This window comes from Dipteris shenzhenensis, chromosome 5, assembly GCF_047967505.1.
Source record: "Dipteris shenzhenensis isolate YYH24624 ecotype China chromosome 5, Dip_SZ_1.0, whole genome shotgun sequence".
NCBI classification, from domain to species: Eukaryota; Viridiplantae; Streptophyta; class Polypodiopsida; order Gleicheniales; family Dipteridaceae; genus Dipteris; species Dipteris shenzhenensis.
The window spans coordinates 4,829,798-4,850,856 of record NC_141600.1 but is presented as its reverse complement, the minus strand read 5'-3'; the positions used below and the strand labels follow the sequence as shown (position 1 = coordinate 4,850,856).

Genomic DNA, 21,059 nt, shown 5'->3' with positions numbered 1-21,059 from the left:
TCCTGGTGCAGAATTGCACTTTGTGCTGAACTGAAAAGTTGTAGTTCACAAAAATACTACAACTTTGCTTTTGGAAGCAAGGTGATCTGGTATAAGTTGTAGGAGTTACAGCCTCTGTAAAACCACAAAAAGTTGCAGTCTACTATCTATTTGTGACCAATGTGCAGGAAGTTGTTTTTTTAGGTGAGAATATCTAAGAATCCACAAGGATTTGGCTCTTGAGCTCAACTGATAAGTTGTAGATCTTTCTACAAGCTACAACTTTGCTGTTTAGAGTTTTGGCATCCGGTCTTTCGGTGAAAAGATATCACTATTTAAAGACAAGGACATCGTGTTATCTTGCCCAAAGTGGATGTGATTTCTCTTGCATAACAGTAAATTACAAAAAGTGATTGGGATCTCACTTCAGTCCAAGGGCATTATTGGCATTTTGGCAAGTCACTTTGGCACATTTGGCAAGTGGTGATGAATGCTTGATTTTGTTGCCAAAGGATTGCACACTTGAGCTGATGCATTAGTGATGCAGTAAATGCCATTTCGATGCATTATGGCTTTGCATTGGTGGATGCCGCACTGATGTTTATGGATAGTTGAGCTGGGCTCCTATTGCCATTGGTTGAGCAGGCATTGCTCATTTGGTTCAATGCATTTCTTACTTGGATTGCCAGGCATTGGCAGGTTGCTGGGCTGCATATATTCTTGTTTATGCCTCTTTATGGCTGAGTGCTTTTGAGCATTGGATCAGCCAATTTATTTGGAGACCTGATTGGTCTGGACAACACTATATTTTTTGGTCATTTGGGTTGCCTATTGCACTGTACTGCTCTTTGGTTGTGAGCTATTGTGCCACAAATATGGCATCTACAGCTGGTAGTGCCCTCGTTGATATTGAGAGGTTGGATGGATCAAACTTTCAGTATTGGAAAGAGCAGATTTATGATGTGTTAGTGCAGAAGAGGCAGCATAAGCCCATTCAATGCAAAGGTGTCAAGCCTAACAGCATTAAACAGAGTGATTGGGATGACATGGATGAGCAAGCATGCTTTATCATTCAGTCATCACTCTCAAAGTCAGTCTACTTGCAGGTACAAGATGGTGGGTATACAGGGTGTAGACTGCCATGCATATGAGTTCTATACTCATATATGCCGGATGTATGACCATGATAGTGTCATGTTATAGCATGATGGGTTGAAATGCCCTGATTTGCTGAAATACAGCCTTGATATGCACTCCAGAGGTAGATCAATTGGTAGAAACAGGTCATGTTCAAGGGGGAATTCCAAGAGCAAGTCTAGCTCTTGGACTTGTGTTAGATGTTTCTATTGTGGAAAGTATGGCCACATGAAAAAGTATTGCTGGAAATGGTTGAGAAAATGCAAGAAGAAGAGCAAGGTTATAAATCACAGGAAGAAGGAGAAGAAGCATGTTGAGCTTCAAGGCGTGGATGCCAGGGTTTCCACTGACAGTAGCAGTGATGAAGGCATTCTTTTGTCTATGTCTGACACCTCCTTCTTGGCCACTAATGTACCCATTCTCAGTGATTGGATGTTAGATCCATGTGCTTCATGTCATATGACCCCTCATAGGTCATGGTTCACTGCATATCAGGAATGCATTGTGGAGAGTGGTTTGATGGGCATTGATCATTTTATGGATGTCTCTGGTTATGGGGATATCCACCTTGTTATGTCTAGTGGCTCTATTCTTGTTCTACAGAGGGTTAGACATATACCAGGACTTGCTACAAGCAAGATCAGTACTGGACAGTTGGTTGAGGCAGGTTATCATGTCTCTTTGGGTGATCATGCATGGAAGATTGCTAGAGGCAATCTGGTTATGGCTAGGGGATCACGGGTTGGATTCTCTTATGCATTGCATGTATCAAATGTCTAAGATAAGATGCTTATGATTAGTAAGCAGCCATCAGTTAGTTTATGGTATGCCAGACTTGGACATATGTCTACTGCAGGTATGGAAGCCCTTAGAACATTGAGATACATTCCTGTTATGGATGTCTCTCAAATTTTATGTCATGATTGTGATGATGATCAGCAATCAGGATCCTGTTTTGTGAGGAAGACAGTCAGTGAGAGGTATGTTGAGCCATTGCAGTTGGTTCATAGTGTAGTTTGTGGGCCTATGCCTACTGTTTCACTGGGTGGCACCTCTTACTTTGTGACATTTATTGATGCTGCTACAAAGTACATATGGGTATATCCGATTCGGCAGAAGCATGATGTATATGATACATTTCAGCGCTTCTTGGGTAATGCTAAAAATCAGTCAGGAAAGAAGCTATTGAGCTTGATGACTGATGGTGATGCAGAGTTTACCTCTTCTAGATTTCAGCATCTATGTGATACATTTGGTATCAGGAGGGTGTTGACCACTCCTCATCTTTCTGCTCACGATGCCTTGGCAGAAGGCATAAATCGGATTCTATTGGACAGGATTGGTAGCATGCTACGATATGCAGGTCTTACCGAATGCTATTGGGCTGAGGCATGTAAGACAACTGCATACTTGCTTAATAGGTCACCCAGGAGATCGGAGATCTCTGAATGGTAGAGTGCCATTTGACTTCTTGATAGGCAGGGCACCATGTTATGAGCATTTACGTGTGTTTGGCTGCGAGGCTTATGCTCATGGTTCCCGATCGAGGAGGCGTATCTTCCTTAGATATAGTGAGTCTAGTAGGGACTATAGGTTATGGGATTCTTCAACTAGAGAGTTGATACGTAGCCATAATATCTATTTCAGAGAGGATGCTATGTTTAGACAGCCTGTGACTGTGGATAGCAGGAGAGTGGTGTTCTAGGAGGGTGTAAGTGCACTGATACCTCTGAATTCTATGCAAGGGCAGCCCATATCCCTTGGAGTGGGAGGTTTTTCCCATGGTGAGCAGGTTATAAAGTTGGGGTAGCCATGATTACTTCCTGATTTTGGTCAGAGATGGTCAGATGTCTCTAGTATTCCACAGGTTTATACTCCTATGGAGATTGTTGATGCATCTTCTATGGACAATTACAATTTACTCCCAGGATGCGGATTGCCTCTTGCAGATGAGGATGAGGCTATGCATGGTGAGGAGGATACCTTGGCTAATAATGCCCGGTGTGATCCATTGGCTGGTTATGCCAGGACAGATGTGGTTTTTGCAGTTATTGACTTGGGTCATATTGCGCATGGGCAGGAATCATTGATATGTTTGCTTCATAAGGGCCTCCATGGCCAGAAGCAATCCCCTCGAGCTTGGCTTCATAGGTTTGATACGGTTATGAGAGCTCAGGATGTGATGCGCAGTGAGACAGGTTATGGTCTCAGTATTCAGGAGGTTGCTATCCTTCTGAAGTTACTTGCCATATGGTTCCTTATGGATAGGGATGCTTTGCAGTGGGAGCTGCATGGTCTTGATGATGTTTGTCAGATACTTGGTTGTTTCAGTATGGAGAGGGGGAAGTTACTGAGTACTCCATTGCCTATATTGGCTCCATACTTGAAACACAACAGGTTTGATGATCATAGATCAGTTGAGCAGCAAGTTATGGTTGATATGGCAGCCATAGTATTTCATGCATCCATGAATGTGTTGAGACTTGGTTCTCACATGTTTGCCATTGGGGCTACACTTCCGGTTCTTGCTTCTGTTGCAGTGGGAGTTGGTAGCATGATTATGGTAGATTTTGGCATTAGGGAAGCGGTTGTGGACATCAGGTTCTTATGCTTCCAGGAGTAGCATGCAGGTGATGCAGGTTGGGTAGACTAGCAGAGGTCTATTGTAGGTTATGTGCTTATGGTCACAGGTAATACAGAGACATTTTCTCTGCACAGTGATAGTTCGGGTGCTATGGACTTAGCACAAGAGCACGTGGTGGTGAGAGTTCACTCTCCTAGTGAGATCTGGCATGAGATCTTGGTTGATAGGCATCTACAGCTTGTCATTTTCTATCCTGCAGACCTGATGTCTGCTAGCAGCTTATCCTCTATGCATTTTGCACATTGTAAAGTGCTGATGGGCATAGGATGACGGTTTGGTCATCTTGTTTTTCACCCTATGGCTGATTGTATTATATGTGTACTATACTCCCATAAAGGCACACTACCTTTAAGTGGGAGGTTGTTGGGGTAAAGTACAGTGTGCCCACCCACTTGTACAGTACCCTTGTATATTCATATATATTTGATAGAGGAATAAGCTGGAGTAGCTTTTGCTCCACCACTTTTGGTGTCTCCTTATCCCTTTGTGTGTGCTCTCCTCTCCCACAACTTCTTCAAGACATTTTAAGTGATCTTTCTTGTTGGAGTGGATGCATCAATCATCCAAGAATACCTATAGGAGCTTATTCAAAAAATGACTTGAAAGTGGTGAACATGACTCTCTAGAATGTGGTTGAGGCATTACATAGGCCGAAGGGCATGACTTTATAGGCAAATATTCCCCATTCTATGGCAAATTCTATTTTTGATTGGTTGATAGGAGCATTTTGGAATTGGTTATAGCCACTAAAGCCATCCAAGAAGTTGTATATCTCTGATCTAGCCACCTTTTCCAACACTAAGGGTAGCGGGATAATGATCCCTGATTGTGGCACCATTCACATTCTTTAAGTTGACACATATCCCTAGCTTCTTGTTGTGTTTAGGCATGATGATGGTGGGTGAAAACAAATCAATGTGCTTTATCTCATAGATGAATCTTGCATCTAAGAGTTTTTCTAGTTCATCATAGACCATGGTGCCATATTTTGGATTTGTTCTATAAGGTCCACATACCTTAGGGCCGGCACCTTCCCTAATAGGTATCGTGTGCACTGCCACTTTTGGTGAAATTCCCTTGATTTCCTGTATGACCATGCTAGGCAATCTCGATATTCCATTAGGAGTGATTTTAGCTTTGTTTGCTCTTCTTGTGTGAGTTTTTTCCCAAAATGAATACCAATTTCTCTCCTCTCCTTCAAGGGCAAGGTTTATCGTTCTAGTTTTGGCCGGTCCCTCATAGATTTGAGTCTCTCCAATGTTCTCAGTTTCTTGCACTTCAGATTCTCACACTCGTCTTGGCATTGCTCTAGGGACACTACTATTGGGGTACTTCTTGAAGTACTCTGGTACTTCATGAAGATCAGTCTCTGATGGTGTTGAACTAGCCTTACATGGGCTATGGTCACTGTATGGCATAGTATCATTAACCAAATTTTGAGGATCTTTTGGACTTTGTTTTTCTAGAGTCTCATTATCAAACTTCATCCGTACATGTGGCTTAAACTTCAAAAACTTGTTACGTTGGGAAACTTTTCCATTGGCAAATTATTCCTAAGTAATGGTTCATTGGTTGTGCATACTCCTTTAAGTCCATTAGGGGACCATTCAAGAGGAGGTAGCTGATATTTTGGGAGATATGTCTTGGTAAGATACAACTCTACGATCCTAGTTTGGACTGGTTCAAACTCATTGAAGTGGTCGGCCTTGGCTTTCGGCCTTGGCTTTATGGCGATGTCATCCTTCGGTTTTCTTACGGGTCCCAAGGAAAATCCAAGTCCTTATTGTCATGGATAGCTTCTTCAAGATCACTATTCCATTCAAGGTCAACCATAAAAAATGGCACTTCTAGATCTATTGGTTCTTCATGGTTTTACTTGCATGACCTTAGCCTCAATTTGTGAGAAGATTGGATCTAGTGTATGGCAATTGTCAATGGTCACCAATGCTTGGATCCAATTGTTGACATTTCTTTGTGTATCTCTTGCTAAGGCATGTTATTGCAGGAGGGCTGATTTGCTTGAGACCATCGTTGAAGAGGTTTCATCCAATGCTCTAGGCACAATGGATTTTATTGCTTATGGCCCCACATTGACTCTTACTACGGTGTCATGATTTTATATTGTCAATCTATTAGTTATCCAATCATGGAGTACTGATGCTTCTTTTCTTTTGATCTTCCTCTCGAATACAAATTTGAAAGTACCCAGAATACCCATCACATACAAAATACATCTCATGCCTTGCCACTTGGTCTAGTATTTCATCTTGGAATGGCAAAGGAAAATGATCCCTCTTGGTGCATGCATTCAAAGGACGAAAATCCACACAAACCCACCACTTATTTCCTTTCTTTGGTGTGACAACAACTACGAGATATATCCATTCTGAATTATCAACATGAAAAATGAATCTTGCATCAAGTAGTTGTGTTACCTCTTTCTTTAGTGCCTCAGCTTGGATCACCCCCAATCGCCTTGAGCGTTGCACAACTGGCTTGATGCTGTGTATGTCATCTCTTTCACCCATCCACACAAGGATATCTTCTGTGTCTTCCATAGGTGGAGGGGGATTTTCTAATTCAATCCATCCTTTGAAACTCTCCTAGAGATTGGAACAATTCCGTAAGAGGATTCCAATGAGAATGGACACAGGGCAACTTAGAATGCTAGAGAGTGCGACACCTTCAAGTTGGCATGGTGGTACATTATGTTGTGGATCTTGTTGCTGGAACAAAGGATCAAGAACAGTGTCAATACTTGGTGGGGCCAAGTCAGGGATTGGATCTTATGCTTGCTTCTTAGCCTCGAATTGAGCTTGTTCTTTTTCCACCCATTGTTGAAGTGCCTAAAATTGAACCTTCTCCACTTCTACATTAGGGTATGGAACTTCTTTTATTTTAGGATCTAGAGCTGATGTTGATGTACTTGGCTGCTCATTGCTTGGCGGAGGTATAGGCACTTGTGCTTTCTTTTGGAGAGGTCTTCTGGATTGAATTGGAATAGTAGGCCCCTTGGTTGCCTCGTTTTGTTGGCGTGTAATTACATTCATATGTTGTGATAATATGCTTGTGCATCCTAGACTTTGATGGTCTACCCCAATCATGTCGATTGGGATGTCAGGCTTAGTCTCGTTTTGTTGTGGGGCCTTAGTTTTTAAGGGACAATTGAAATAAGCATGGCGAATGCTACAATCTCTACAGAGTGGTTGGAAAGTAGCGGGGCTACCATGATGAGGTCATTCTGCAATCTAGTGATTCTCTCGACAACTGTAGCACTTGATTGGTGCTCAATATGTGTTGTGCCAAACTTGATTTGCATAGACAAGGATCAAACTTTCTACTCCTTCCACATAGTACACTGGGTACTTAGCTTCATAATCAAATTGTGACTCCACTTCCTCGGCTTGAAGTTGTTGTATTTGAATTGTCGGAGGAGCTTGATTTGGCGCTTTTGGATATTGGCATGGATTTGATTTTTGAGTAATTGCGAGAATTGGGTCCGGGCGAGAACATGATTCAACCTCAGAGCTGGTGGTGCTTGTGCAAGTGCTAGTTTCCTATACACTAGGATGGGTGCCGATTGGTATTGTTGAGGTCAAGGTAGGTTGTTGCACATGTTGAAGATGCAACTATTTTCTTCATGCCCATCGACTACACAGATGTGGCACCACAACCTTGGTGGTGGATTGATTTTTGCATTAATCTTGGCTCTTAGAATGGGACATTCATTTGCTATATAATTGGCCATGCAATGTGGACACCATACGTTTTCTTGCCTTGGATAAGTCTGAGGTGGTGGTTGAGACATGTGATAGGGTTCAGAAGGGTTTAGGAGAGGGTCCAGGGTTTAGAAGAGGGTTCAGGGTTTAGAATGAGTTTAAGGATTAGAAGGAGGATCCAAGGTTCAGAGTAGAGTACAGGGTGGAGAACTCGTCTCCCTCGTAGATCATGGAGGTCAAGAGTTCAGGGACTAATACTATGGGAGAAGAGTTTAGGGGGAGCCTAGGAGTGGGAGAGGTGAGCTCCTTCCCACACCTCCCCTTCTTGGGGGGGGGGTAGACTTAGAGGGGATCATGGATAAGATGCACAGACGGGGGTGGAGAGGAGGTGGAGATGGGCCAGAAGAGGTGTACAATGGACCGACAGATATAATTCTTTTTTGCAATTTCGTTTTTGCTTCTTTTGCTTTTTAGAGGGGCAGAGGGTGAAGGAGGAGAACAACCCTATAATGATGGATGGACTAACAATTAAAATTGAGCAAATTTTTTAAGGTGGGGAAAGGAGAAGAGCAGAGGGTAGGGTTGGAGATTAGAAGGGTGGAGGACGAGGAGTGGGGCAACAATAAAATCTAGGGTGTTTTAGATATTTATTGCTTATTGGGATGAGTGGTAATGAATTTATTGTGATAGATGGATTGATTGATGAAACATAGACCTACGGTGATGAATGAATCAATGGACAATATTTAGGCAGGTAGCATTGTGCCATGAAATGAAAATTTGGCCTCTCATGAAGCCACGTGTTATATTTCAAAATCATTTTTAAAATTCAATACATTTATTTTTCTTTTGTGAACAGTAAGAAAATGTTTCAGCGTAACCGCTCATCGTTTTCCTTCTTTCCTCTTATGTTTAGGGTGCACGTATTCCTTCTTCCTCGCTTCTTGCATTTCTCATTGCTTCCCTACTTTTCCTTATCATTGTTCATTGTCAGAGGAGGTGCAAATTCAAAGAAGAAGAAGACAAAGAAGAAGAAGACGAAGAAGGAAGAGGACAAAGAAGCATACCAGACAGCATCCCTACACCATCAATCCATGCTCCCTCGCCTTCGATCAACATTTTGGATACCAGATTCGAGTGCCTCATCCTCAAGTTTATTCTTCACCCCTCCATCAAACAACCACAACACCAATTGCTGTCGCAGCAAACATCGTGCAACAACATCCCTCGACTCATCAATTTGGATACACCTGCTCAATTTTGTGAGTTTGCCAACTTTTCCGCCCTGCCTCCCCTTTCTCCTACCTCAATCGTAAGTAGCGTACCCTCCCTACAGACCGTTGACGAAAGTTCTGAGTATTGTTTGTGAGTTTGTACTAGTCGAGTCTGCCATCTAAAGGGATTGTCATCCTAGGAGAACAATAAGGCACAACCAGCCTTAACTTGCAAAATCAAGACTTTTGGTTGTCGCAATAATCTCCACTTGCTTTTCAATTATCTTTTGTTTGCCTAAGGGAATTGCCTTCAACCTTTCACTACATGCTTTATTGATGGAGAGCTCTAGATCCTCTCCAAAAGCATACTGGAGGAGGAGATATGGCCTGCAGTTGTCCTTTGGTCTATTATAGGCTTCGATTTCTGCATTCCTGGAGCTGCTTGGCATCTTCAGAGGTGCTATACATCAATCTGATAACAAAGCTTCACGTACTTCTTCGCGACTTGCATTGAACCAAAATAGAGATCCTAGCACACGGGCATCTACAGGTGATGGAGAGGTATCTATCAAAATAATTGCTTTCGGGGAGATGCAGAACAGGGAGGACGACAACCAATGAAGGCACTAGCAGCTTTGCAATATCTTTGCCTATAGTGGCCTCTGTTGAGAGTGGTCCAAGTTTATCCCCATCAACAATTCCATTGATCGGACGTGAAGGCATAGACAATTCTAAAATCGGTACTATGGTGAATGAGAGGAAAACAACTACACAAAGATACAACTTTTAGTAGTTAGCGAGATGGATTGAGCAAGTTCTTCCATTTTCAATGCTTCTATCTATCACAACATTTGAAAGGTAAGAGTTCTTTATGTGAGGCTAGTTGTGGATCACTTATGAGTGACTACATATACTATTTTGAATTTTGATCTACATGTTGAACCTGATCTTACGACTTCATTTCCAATCACCCTTTTGGGTCAAATTAAAAAGCTAGTTGGCCCTTAGGAAATTGTATGGAGGGTAGTAATTAAAGATAAAGACTTCTTGTGTGGTTACACCAGAGTGCTTAGCTTTGCATTATAGGAGGGACTAGGCAGGCGAAACCTTTGATCATCATCCAGAGAGTTATTGCCTTCTTTTAGCTATCCATCTATCTATGTGTGTGTATCCTTAAAAATCAAGTGAGAAGGTCCCATATTTTTCTCCGATATGTTAATGAAGGTGCTACGTAAAGCCCTTCATGCTCCAACCTTTGTGACCACTTGTCAAGAAGAAGCTAGTTAATTAGGGACTACGAGGCTTAGAAGCCATCAGTTCTCACTAATTGTTCGTCGCTATGTTGACAATTAAATTGTAATCCTCATCTTCCCATCATTCTTTATTGCTCAAAGGTAAAGTTTTCTTCCATAGTAGTTTTTCTTTTAGTCGAGTAGACTAGCCAATTGCAAATACTATTAATACAAAGTGCTATTTGTTGAATGCAAATGCAAAATTCTCTGTGCTAATTGCCAACTGCAAAGTGCTATGTGCCAAATTCAAATTGCTATATGCTATATGCAAATTGCTATGTGCTAAATGCAAATCTATATGAAACCCAAGGAAGGGCACGTTCCTTGGTCTTATAATTTTTGGAGAGGAAGTGCGCCAACTCTCCCTCCACACAACTATGTGGTTCTGTGCTAAATGCAAAGTACCATAAGCCAAATGCAAAGGTGCTATGTGTCAAATTCAAATTGCAATGTGCAAACAATTTCTTTGTGCGAAATGCAAATTAAACTGAACCCAAGAAAGGACATGTTCCTTGGTCTTAAAATTTTTGGAGAGAGAATGTGCCAACTCTCCCCCCACACAATTGTGTGGTTATGTACTAAATGCAAAGTATCATAAGCCAAATTCAAAGTGCTACGTGCCAAATTCAAATTGCTTTGTGCTAAATGCGTGCTAAATGCAAATTGAAATGAACCCTAAAAAAGGGCACACTCCTTGGTCTTATGATTTTTGGAGAGGAATTGTGCCAACTCTCCCCCATACAAATATGGGGTTATGTGCTAAATGCAAAGTGCCATATGTGAATTACAAAGTGCTATGTGCCATACTTAAATTGCTATGTGCAAAGGTCATTTATCTAAAGTCAAAACCTGTAGTTATATGCTAAATTTATGAAATTCATATTCTCCGATCAATATAGCTACTTGCCCAGATCTTTTTTTTTGGGTGTGATGTGTCTTAGGAACATCGATAGGCATGGGATCCTTAGGAACATCCCTAGGCATGGAGGGCCTTGGAAACCCTCTCATAGATGGAAGGCCCAGCTTACACAAATGCATCATTAACCACATGACAATACGGGAGCAGCTTTATTCCTTTCTGCTGTGTATAGAGCCTCTAAAGCCTTGTGCCAGCCGAGAGCTGCCTGTGAAGGCATTATAGATATAGATATACATTCAAAGGAAAGGGCACACATTTGAACCACACCCTTTGTTTAAAAATTACATTTTTGTTTTAAACACACCAACCCACCCAACAATAAACAAAAAAACCTTTTTTTTTAAACAAAAGACTCTGTACATGTACTCTATCGTCCTATTGTACCATATGTAAAATTTCGTACAGTATGCGTACCAGAACTACCTTGATTAGAGCTCACTAAAGGGTAGCACCTCACAATGAACCAAGTTTTGTGGCAAACAGCATCGTGCATGAACTTTAATGAAGGCCGTATAGTTCAACCTCGGAGAGTAGGTTGTTACTTTCTATGAGCCATGTCACATTGCATGGCCTAGCGAACAATGATCCTTCCCCATCCAAAGAGGTGATTGCACAACATTGATCTAGAGATGTAAAGCAAAGCTTATTATAAGGAACCTCAATTCAAGCTCTAAATCTTCAAAGCTTGTAGCATGGGGTTCTTAGTAACAACGATAGGCATGGGATCCTTAGAACATCCCTAGGCATGGAGGGCCTTGGAAACCGTCTCATAGATGGAGGGCTTACACTGAAGAATTCACAAATGCATCATTAACCACTTGACAAAGGGGAGAGATTGTTGTGATGGCATGGAGAAAAGGAAGCCGACCAAAATCATCAAAACAAAATCTTGCTCTGGAATGTAGTGCATCAACATAAATCTTGGAAATACTATCCTTATAGTCCCCATATATAAACCTCAAAAATCTTGGGTAGGAGGAAGTAGATCTATACTTTGTGAACGTTAATCTTGAGTCAATAAACATCAATGTAGAACAATCTTCACAATAGCACATCAAACCACAACTTAGGCTTGCAATGCATGCACACTTTAGACCACCTTCCTATCAATTTGCTAAGATCTTATCCTCTAATTTTGAAATGGAAGGTAACTCTATGAGAAAGCAAAACCTTGATGAAATACACACATGGCCTTAGGGGCTTATTTCGCTCTGTTTGTTAGCAAAGACACTAATGTAAGTGCTCCAAAGTGGGTTGTGTGCAAGCAAGCAACGCTCTTCTCTGGCACATCTACGTAGAACAAGTTCTCTGGCACATCTACGTAGACCTTGTTCGTTCATCCAAAACACAATGAAAATATATTAGCGAGGAGATGGCTGTTCACTTTGCAACCTTCTCCTTTCTTGCTCTTCTTTGTTGCTGTACGTAATCTATCGCTCTCATTCTCCTGCTTTCGCCACTGACCGTTCGCGCGACAATACTGTTTCTTGCTGTGTACGGTCGTTCCTTGTGACATCTCCTGGACTAGGGGCCTGTTTCCACGAGGGGGAAATGCGTCACTAACCTGAAATCTATGGCTGTATTCCTCTGCTGGATTCCTCCTCCTCCATCATTTGCACCGGATGAACCTCGTCTTTCCATCGAGCCGCTATCCTTGGAGAGAAGGCAACCAAACAAGTCAGTAAGTTGCACTCGGACTAGCGATAAGCTGGATCCCAACTTGGCTACGTTCTCTGCAGAATTGCTAGGCGAGCTAGGAAGGACTTGCTATAATGGGTTTGCGAGAAATGAAGACTGCTATCCTGAAAGCTTGAATGAGGCGATTCTTGGTAAGCTGGGCTCAGAAACGAACGTTGCTGCCTATGCCTCGCTTTTAAGGCGTTGCATCAAAGCGAAGGCCCTGTGTGACGGTGAACGTGTGCATGAGCACTTGACCAGGCGTGGACATGCAGGCAACATATATCTGAGTAATCTTCTCGTCCAAATGTACAGCAAGTGTGGGAGCCTCGGACGTGCACGCGCGGTGTTTGACAGAAAAATCTGTCGGAATTTGTACTCCTGGACAATTATGATCGGTGCTTGTGCCCAGCACGGTCACGGCAACGAGGCCCTACAATTGTTTGGACGAATGCAAGAAGAAGGCTTTGAGCCAGACAGGATCACCTTCATCTGCCTTTTAGATGCGTGTGCTAGTGTGACAGCCCTTGAAGAGGGTCGACAAATGCATGCTACTCTTGCTGGCAAGGAATTTGAGTCAGATGTTGTTGTAGGGAATACCCTCATCAATATGTATGGGAAGTGCAGGAGCCTGGATGATGCGAGGGCCGTTTTCACAGAAATGCCACTGCGCGATGTGGTCTCTTGGAATGCTATGATAGGAGCATGTGCCCAGAACAGGCATGGGAAGGAGGCCCTACAACTGTTTGGCCAGATACAGGCAGAAGGGTTTGAGCGAGACAAGATAACTTTTATCTGCGTTTTAGATGTGGGTGTTGCTGTGGCAGGCATTAAAGAGGGTCAAGAGATGCATGCTACTGTTTCTGGAAATGGATGGGACTCGGATCTTGTAGTCGGGACAGCCCTTGTCAACATGTATGGCAAGTATGGCAGCTGGGACGATGCAAGGGCTGTGTTTGCTGAGATGCCACTGCGGAATGTGGTCTCCTGGAATGCCATGATGGCAGCATGTGCCCAGAACGGGTATGGCATGCATGCCCTACAACTGTATGGTCAAATGAAGACAGAAGGCTTTGAGCCAGACAAGGTCACCTCCATCTGTGTTCTGGATGTGTGTGCTAGTATGGCAGCGCTGGAGGAAGGTCGACAGATGCATGATACAGCTGTTCACAATGGATGGGAGTTCGATGTTGTGGTGGGGACAGCCCTCGTCAATATGTATGGCAAGTGCAGGAGCCTGGATGATGCAAGCTCAGTGTTTGCAGAGATGCCATTTTCAGATGTGGTCTCCTGGAATGCAATGATGGGAGCATGTGCTCAGAATGGGCATGGTGTGGAAGTCCTACACCTGTTTGGTGAAATGCAGGCAGATGGTTGTGAGCCTGACAAGATCACCTTCGTCTGTGTTTTTGATGCGTGTGCCAGTACAGTAGCCCTAGATGAGGGTCGACAGATGCATGATATTGTTGCTGGCAATGGATGGGAGTTGGATGTTGTTGTAGGGACAGCAATTGTCAATATGTACGGGAAGTGTGAGAGCCTGGATGATGCAAGGGCTGTGTTTGCAGAGATGCCACTGCGGGATGTGGTGTTTTGGAATGCCATGATGTCAGCATGTGCCCCGAATGGACACAACGAGGAGGTCCTGCACTTGTTTGGTAATATGCATACTGAAGGTGTTGAGCCTGACAAGGCCACTTTCGTCTGCGTTATGGATGCTTGTGCCAGTGTGGCAGCCCTTGAAAAGGGTCAACAGATTCATGCTGCCCTTGCTTACAAGGGATGGGAGTTGGATGTGGTTGTTGGGAATACCTTGGTCAAATTTTACGGCAAGTGTGGGAGTCTTGATGATGTCAGGGCTTTGTTTACAGGGATGCCAGTGCATAATGTCGTGTCCTGGAATACCATGATGTCTGTGTGTGCCTGGAACGGGCGCTGTAAGGAGGCTTTACAATTGTTTGGCGAAATGCAGGCAGAAGGTTTTGAGCCAGACAAGATCAGCATCGTCTGCGTTTTGGAGGGGTGTGCCATTGTAGCAGGCCTTGACGAGGGTCGACAGATGCATGCTATTGTTTCAGGGAATGCATGGGAGTTGGATGTGGTCGTTGGGACAGCCCTCATCAGTATGCATGGCAAATGTGGGAGCCTAGATGATGCAAGAGCTGTATTTGCAGAGATGCCAGTCCGGAATGTTGTCTCGTGGAATGCCATGATCACAGCCTGTGCCCAGAATGATCACAGCAAGGAGGTCCTACTTTTGTTTGATCAAATGCAGGCAGAAGGCATCAAGCCAGACAAGATCACCTTCATCTGTGTTCTGGATGCCTGTGTCAGTTTGACAGCCCTAGAAGAAGGTCAAGGTATGCATGCGACTGTTTCTGGCAATGGATGGGAGTCGGATGTTGTCATGGGCAATACCCTCATCAATATGTATGGAAAGTGTGGGAGCTTAGATGATGCAAGGGATGTGTTTACAGAGATGCCACTACGAGATGTGGTGTCCTGGAACACCATGATGGCAGCGTGCGCCCAGAATGGTCTTGGCAGGGAGACCCAACAACTGTTCTGTCAAATGCAAGAAGAAGGCTTAAACCCAGACAAGGTCACTTTCCTATGCATTCTCACTGCATGCAGTCATGCAGGTCTAGTTGCTGATGGGAGGCAATACTTTGTCTCTATGAATAGAGACCATGGCATAACCCCTTCTGTGGAGCATCATGAGTGCATGGTTGATCTCCTTGGACGAGCAGGACTATTGGAAGAGGCAGAGGACCTGATCTTCAGCATGCCTTTTGAACATAATAGTTCTCCAGCATGGTTGATCTTGCTTTCATCATGCAGAGTTCACAGTGATTTGGAACGGGCCATGCGTGCTGCAAACTGTGTTTTAGTGTTAGATCCAAGGAATGCCGCACCATATGTATTGCTAGCAAATGTTCATGCTAACTTGGGTAGGTCCAATGTATTGAAGGCAATGATAAATAAGGGTGTTAAGAAAGTACAAGGTAATCTTTGTATTGAGGTGAATGACCTGGTGCATGACTTAGTTGTTAAAGACACATCAGATTCTCAACAGGATGATATACTTGCCAAGTTACAGACGTTGACCTTGTGCATAAAGGATGCTGTTAGTGTGCCTGACACAAGGGCATTGCTTCCAGGTTTGCTAGGTGCCTTAAAAACGACATCTTGTGGGGAAAATGCAAATCATATGAATAAACTTATCAAGCAATGTAGTAATAGAAATGTTTCGGTGTATGAGAAAGAGTACCTTATGAATCTGACTTGATCTAGGTCAACGTGCACATACATGTTGTGCTGCTAATGATCAATCCAATTGCGATAATGCCACTGCTAAAAGAAAATTTGAAGCAGACTAATGAAAAAAAAATTGGAAGACCTAGCCTAGTGTCCAAGTCTGTATGTGCCTCTTCCCAAATTTATTTGAGTACCCTCAAACTTGGCACTGTATAGGTTGCTTTTGAAAAGGGTATGAACCATATACCTGTGGCAGATGTCATAATTATTATGTAGGCCAACTTTAGACAGCAGGCCTTGATTCTTAGCAAGGCCTCAACTTTTTGGTTCTCAAATTTGTACAATGGGACGTGCGTGTAAATATATTTATACAAAACAACTGTAATTACATTAAGAAGTGTAAAGAATGAATTTACATTGAGAAATATTGTACAATGCCAATCCTCCTAAACATATGGTCGGTGGAGACTACTCACGAGGTACGTATACAAAATTTTCACCGAATTCCCTTTCGAAATTGAATGGGTCATGTGGTGGTCTCTACACTCATGGAGGAGGGGGTACCCAATTAGAAGGGGCATCAGTTGGGTGAAACTGGGCTTTGTTGATGATATCATCAATGCATTGTTCTCGGAACAGCTCCACATCTAGTTCAGTGTAGCAACTTAATCGTGGAAGCTACACGAAATGCAAAATAAAAAGTAAGAGCTTATATAATAAGAAATGAAAGTTATATACATCATTAAAAACACTTGATAGATACATGTTGCATGGGCAAATAAAAAATTAAGTGCAACAACAATTCGGCCATTCTCTTGCCACACATCTGAAGTCATCTTGTTTAAGTGGACATTTAACTCATATTGTTGTGATGTTCTCAGAAACGTCCGTCTCCTAGGTGACACACTCTAAAGCACTTCAAAGTTTTCTTATCGATCTGCATGCTGATTTATAGTCGTCTCTCTCTATCTCTCTCTCTCTCTCTCACATATATCCCACAACACATTATTTGGACTTACAATGATATGTTGCCATGGTCACCTTGCGTCGAGTTTGCTAGGTAACAACGCCTACTTTGGATATCCAATGCGAGCAAACAACGCCTCATATTGTCGTGATGTTCTCACAAACATCCGTCTCCTAGGTGACGCACTCTAAAGCACTTAAAAGTTTTCTTATCGATCTGCATGCCGATTTATAGTCCTCTCTCTCTCTCTCTCTCTCTCTCTCTCTCTCTCATATATCCCACAACACATTATAATGATGCGTTGCCATGGTCACCTTGCGTCGAGTTTGCTAGGTAACAACGCCTACTTTGGATATCCAATGCGAGCAAACTCTAGTGCCCACTACAAAACAATCTTTGACGATGAGAATTGGAAAACACAGTATATGCATATAGTTGTGATCTGTCACAATACTTACTCCTCATGGTAGGCCAACAAAATTATTTGGAGGACATCCAAGTCATAGTTCGGTTGGCTGAATGGAGCTACATTAAGGAATGTAGTATTATCTAGAGACAGCAGCTGGGAAATAAGAGTCCAAAACATAAACCTGCTCTTGAATTCTCCACTGTAAGTCTTGACAGTACTAAGCTGCATAGGAAAATTACATCACATCATGTATTTTGTTAATTCTGCAAGAAAATAATGACAAAACAAACCTAAGCATTGGTCCTTTACAAGAACACGACAGCTTCAGTAAGGTGAAGACAATGCAACAATTATATCAATTCCATTGTAAGCAGCTTTTGAAGCAATTACCTAGATTCATGGTGGCGGCGCTCTACTCCCCCTATTTGTGAACGTCCATGGAGGTTCCATCGCTAGGTAAAGGGTCGCTCTTCATCTGCTCGAACTTCAACAGCTCTGTAAAACGTCACACTACTTACAGAGCACAATTCCGTATACAACCTGCAGCAGCCAGAACTATACACTGATCGCAAGGTCTGACCATGGATGTAGTTGTGTTTGAACCCTCCAATATAAAGACGCGTGGGATTGTTTACATAGCTTCATCAACCCAGCTAATTTTAACCTTCTTCATAGGATTGGAAAAAAAAACATAAAAGTCGACCCACTGGTTCTAGAAGAATATAACGCTTGTGAACAGCACATTTGTGGTCTTTTGACCAAACCATCTTCGCAAAACTGAAAACACAACAAAAAACTCAATACAGAGCCTAAACGCAAGGTCCTTGCCTTGCCACACATAGGATTTCCTACATTCTGCGAACATCATGAACGCCAGAATCCTATGTTTGCAAGAAACCCATGTTCACCCGTCAAATGTAATAGCTCTACCAGGGTTTAAAAACATCACAACAAAGAAAGGGTTAGACCTTGTGACATACTACCAGGACAACGTGAAGCTCTTACACACAACAAGCATGTACATGCAAGGTTGCGAATGCTTTTACCAGTCTCCATTCAGCGGGTCGAGGGAACATGCCCGAACTAAATAAAAGCAGAACTGGAATTTAAAAGAATACTTTAAGGAACACGAGTGCAGTTTTTCATCACTTAAATGTGCCAAAGCTCACGACGATTTAAAGATCATTAGCGAGCCCAGATTACAAGTTGGATATTGTGAGGGGTGCTGACACGTGGCATGGTGACACGTGGAAACGGTTGTAACTAATCCCAACTATATACAGAGGAGGCTGGCCTGTTTGGGCCAGAAGCCGTTTACACGAGACCTGAGCATTTCACGTCTTCTTGGTGGAGACGCCGTCGTCGTCATGTCGTTCCCAGCTTCTCCAGAACACCATTTCGTTCATGAGCAACGTATGGAAGAACCACAGCCGCCTCCAGATCCCGTCTTCACGTTGATGACACAACTTTCCCAAACGAATCAAGCTCTCATGTCCCTTCTGGCCTCCTACCACAATTCCGCTCCCCATGCACCGTCCAAAGACAACAAAATCCGACCCAAGTCTTTCAACGGACTACCAACGGAGGACGTGATGGCTTGGATCGATCATTTTGAAAATATCGCCGATTATCACAGTTGGCCGGATGAATGAAAGGCTCTCAAGCTGCGCACCGTGCTAGAAGGTACTGCTGCTACTTGGTTTATCCAACAACATGACTCAATCAAACAGCATTGGCCCAGTCTAAAACATCAACTGCTCCAGAATTTTGCTCACGCCGATGTCACTCAGACTGCTTTGCAACAATTGCAAGAACACTGACAGAAGGATCACGAACCTGTGGCTCAGTTTGTGGTTAAGCTAAATCAACTTCTTCTTCGTGCGATTCCCCGATGTCAGAAGACATGAAATTGTTCTTCCTTTGGCCCAGACTTCGTCATGATATCTCTCGACGTACACGAGATCAAGGCCCCAAAACTTTCTACGAAGCGGTACAGATCGCACAACGTATTGAATCATGCATTGCCAGTGACACATTCAAGGGATCACAGTCATCTTCTTTCTGGGAAAAGCGAAAATCAGTTAATGACTCAGCAGTGCCAATGGACATTGATGTCCAGAACGTCCAAAACAACAAACGCACTAATTTCCGGAAGAGGTTACCAGATCGTGATGAACGCGGACGTCCACGCTGCTTCAACTGTAACCGGTATGGTCAGGTAGCCAAACACTGTCGATCTCCCAGAGATAGTGGATCTGTGATACAACATGCCCAAATCGACGCGACTCAAGTAGATGCGACCGCTTCTTTGGCAGAATTGCCGGGAAACGTTTGAGTGGTTGGCTCTTTGAGGCTCACCAACCGCACGTTCAAGCCTCCACCGTCCATAGTCCGACATGTTTGTGTAATTTCCACCGTCCACAATGCTTTCCGGTTTAATGTGCTCATTGATACTGGAAGTTCAATATCTTCCATCAGTCCCGAATTACAACACAAGTTCTCTTTTGCTACCACTCACGGTCCAGCAGTACAAGTCCTTTTCGGAGATCATCAGACGCTCTATAGTTCAACAACCCTGGTCGATCCTCAATTCAATTTCGGTAATCAAAAATTTTCGCATCTTGTCTACTTGTTACCAAAGGAGCTGTTCCCTCTCACTTTGGGGTGTGATTGGCTGGCCAAAAAAGATGCAGTTTTAGATTTTAAAAATCATAATATGATTCTTCATGGCAAAACTGTCGTTCCCTGGTCACGATGGGGATCCTATTCAGAAATCTCTTGCTCCCAGTCTCTTCTACAAATACCCATCACAACTAGAGTTCAAGAAGTTCGACGCTTACTCTCTCAGTTCCCATCATTCATTTCTGATCCACATCAACCGACTACAACCACTGCTCCTATTTATCATTCCATCCACACAAAAGAGGTACACCCAATCAAAATGGCGATTCGCAGGCGATCACCAAAGTAGATAGCTTGCATCAACAAAGTAGTAAAAGAAATGCTCGATAAGAAAGTCATTCGACCTTCTAAAAGTCCTTGGGCTGCTGAAACCCATCTCACCAAAAAAGCTAATGGAGAGCTCAGGTTTTGTATTGATTATCGTCCACTTAATGAAGTAACTATTCATGATGTTTATCCTTCACCTCATATGGACGACTTGCTGGATCGATTGGGCGCTTCAACATATTTCATCTCTCTTGACTTGGCTGCTGGCTATTGGCAAATTCCCATCAATCCACAAGATGCAGAGAAAACAGCATTCCGGACCCCATCAGGGCTTTATCAATTCGAGGTCATGCCATTTGGTTTATCGGATGCACCGAGCACGTTTTAACGTACGGCTGGTCACATCTTCTTTGATCTCATTCAGAAAAAAGTAATTTTGGTTGTCTATCTTGACAACATTCTGATTCATATCGCCACCTGGGAGGAGCACCTCAAAGTTTTGGAAGAAGTTCTTCGACGCCTACACAAATACAATCTCAAGTTTCAATTGAAAAAATGCAAATGGGCTTGCACTACAGTTAAATTTCTTGGATTCATTATTTCTTCCGCTGGTATTGAGATGGATCCCGTAAAAATTCAAGTAATAACTCACTATCCTGCACCTCAGAACTTCAAGCAACTTCAACGATTCTTTGGGCATGATAGATGCAATATCAAGGTTTCTACCTCAGTATGGGCAGGTCACTCATCCTCTTCGTCATCTCTTAAAAAAGAATACAACATTTGTTTGGACAACTGAATGCGCTGCAGCATATAATAAGTTGAAAGTGTTGATATACAATTACGGCTGTTCTCAAATATCACAAGTTTCAAAAACCCTTTCTTTTAAGAACTG

General features: G+C 43.0%; 1 protein-coding gene and 1 pseudogene across 1 annotated transcript; both read left to right on the top strand.

Moving 5' to 3' along the window:
* Positions 1–12,477: 12,477 nt before the first annotated feature.
* LOC147901538 (pentatricopeptide repeat-containing protein At5g27110-like) lies at positions 12,478–15,870 on the top strand. The gene has a single exon (XM_087375165.1). It carries the CDS (start codon positions 12,478–12,480, stop codon positions 15,868–15,870), a length of 3,393 nt encoding a protein of 1,130 aa, XP_087231291.1.
* Positions 15,871–18,582: 2,712 nt separating this feature from the next.
* On the top strand, positions 18,583–19,550 carry LOC147901537 (uncharacterized; annotated as a pseudogene).
* Positions 19,551–21,059: the final 1,509 nt, after the last annotated feature.

Coding starts and splice junctions, on each gene's coding strand:
- LOC147901538 (XM_087375165.1), top strand. CDS start 12,478: ATGGCTGTATTCCTCTGCTGGATTCCTCCTCCTCCATCATTTGCACCG.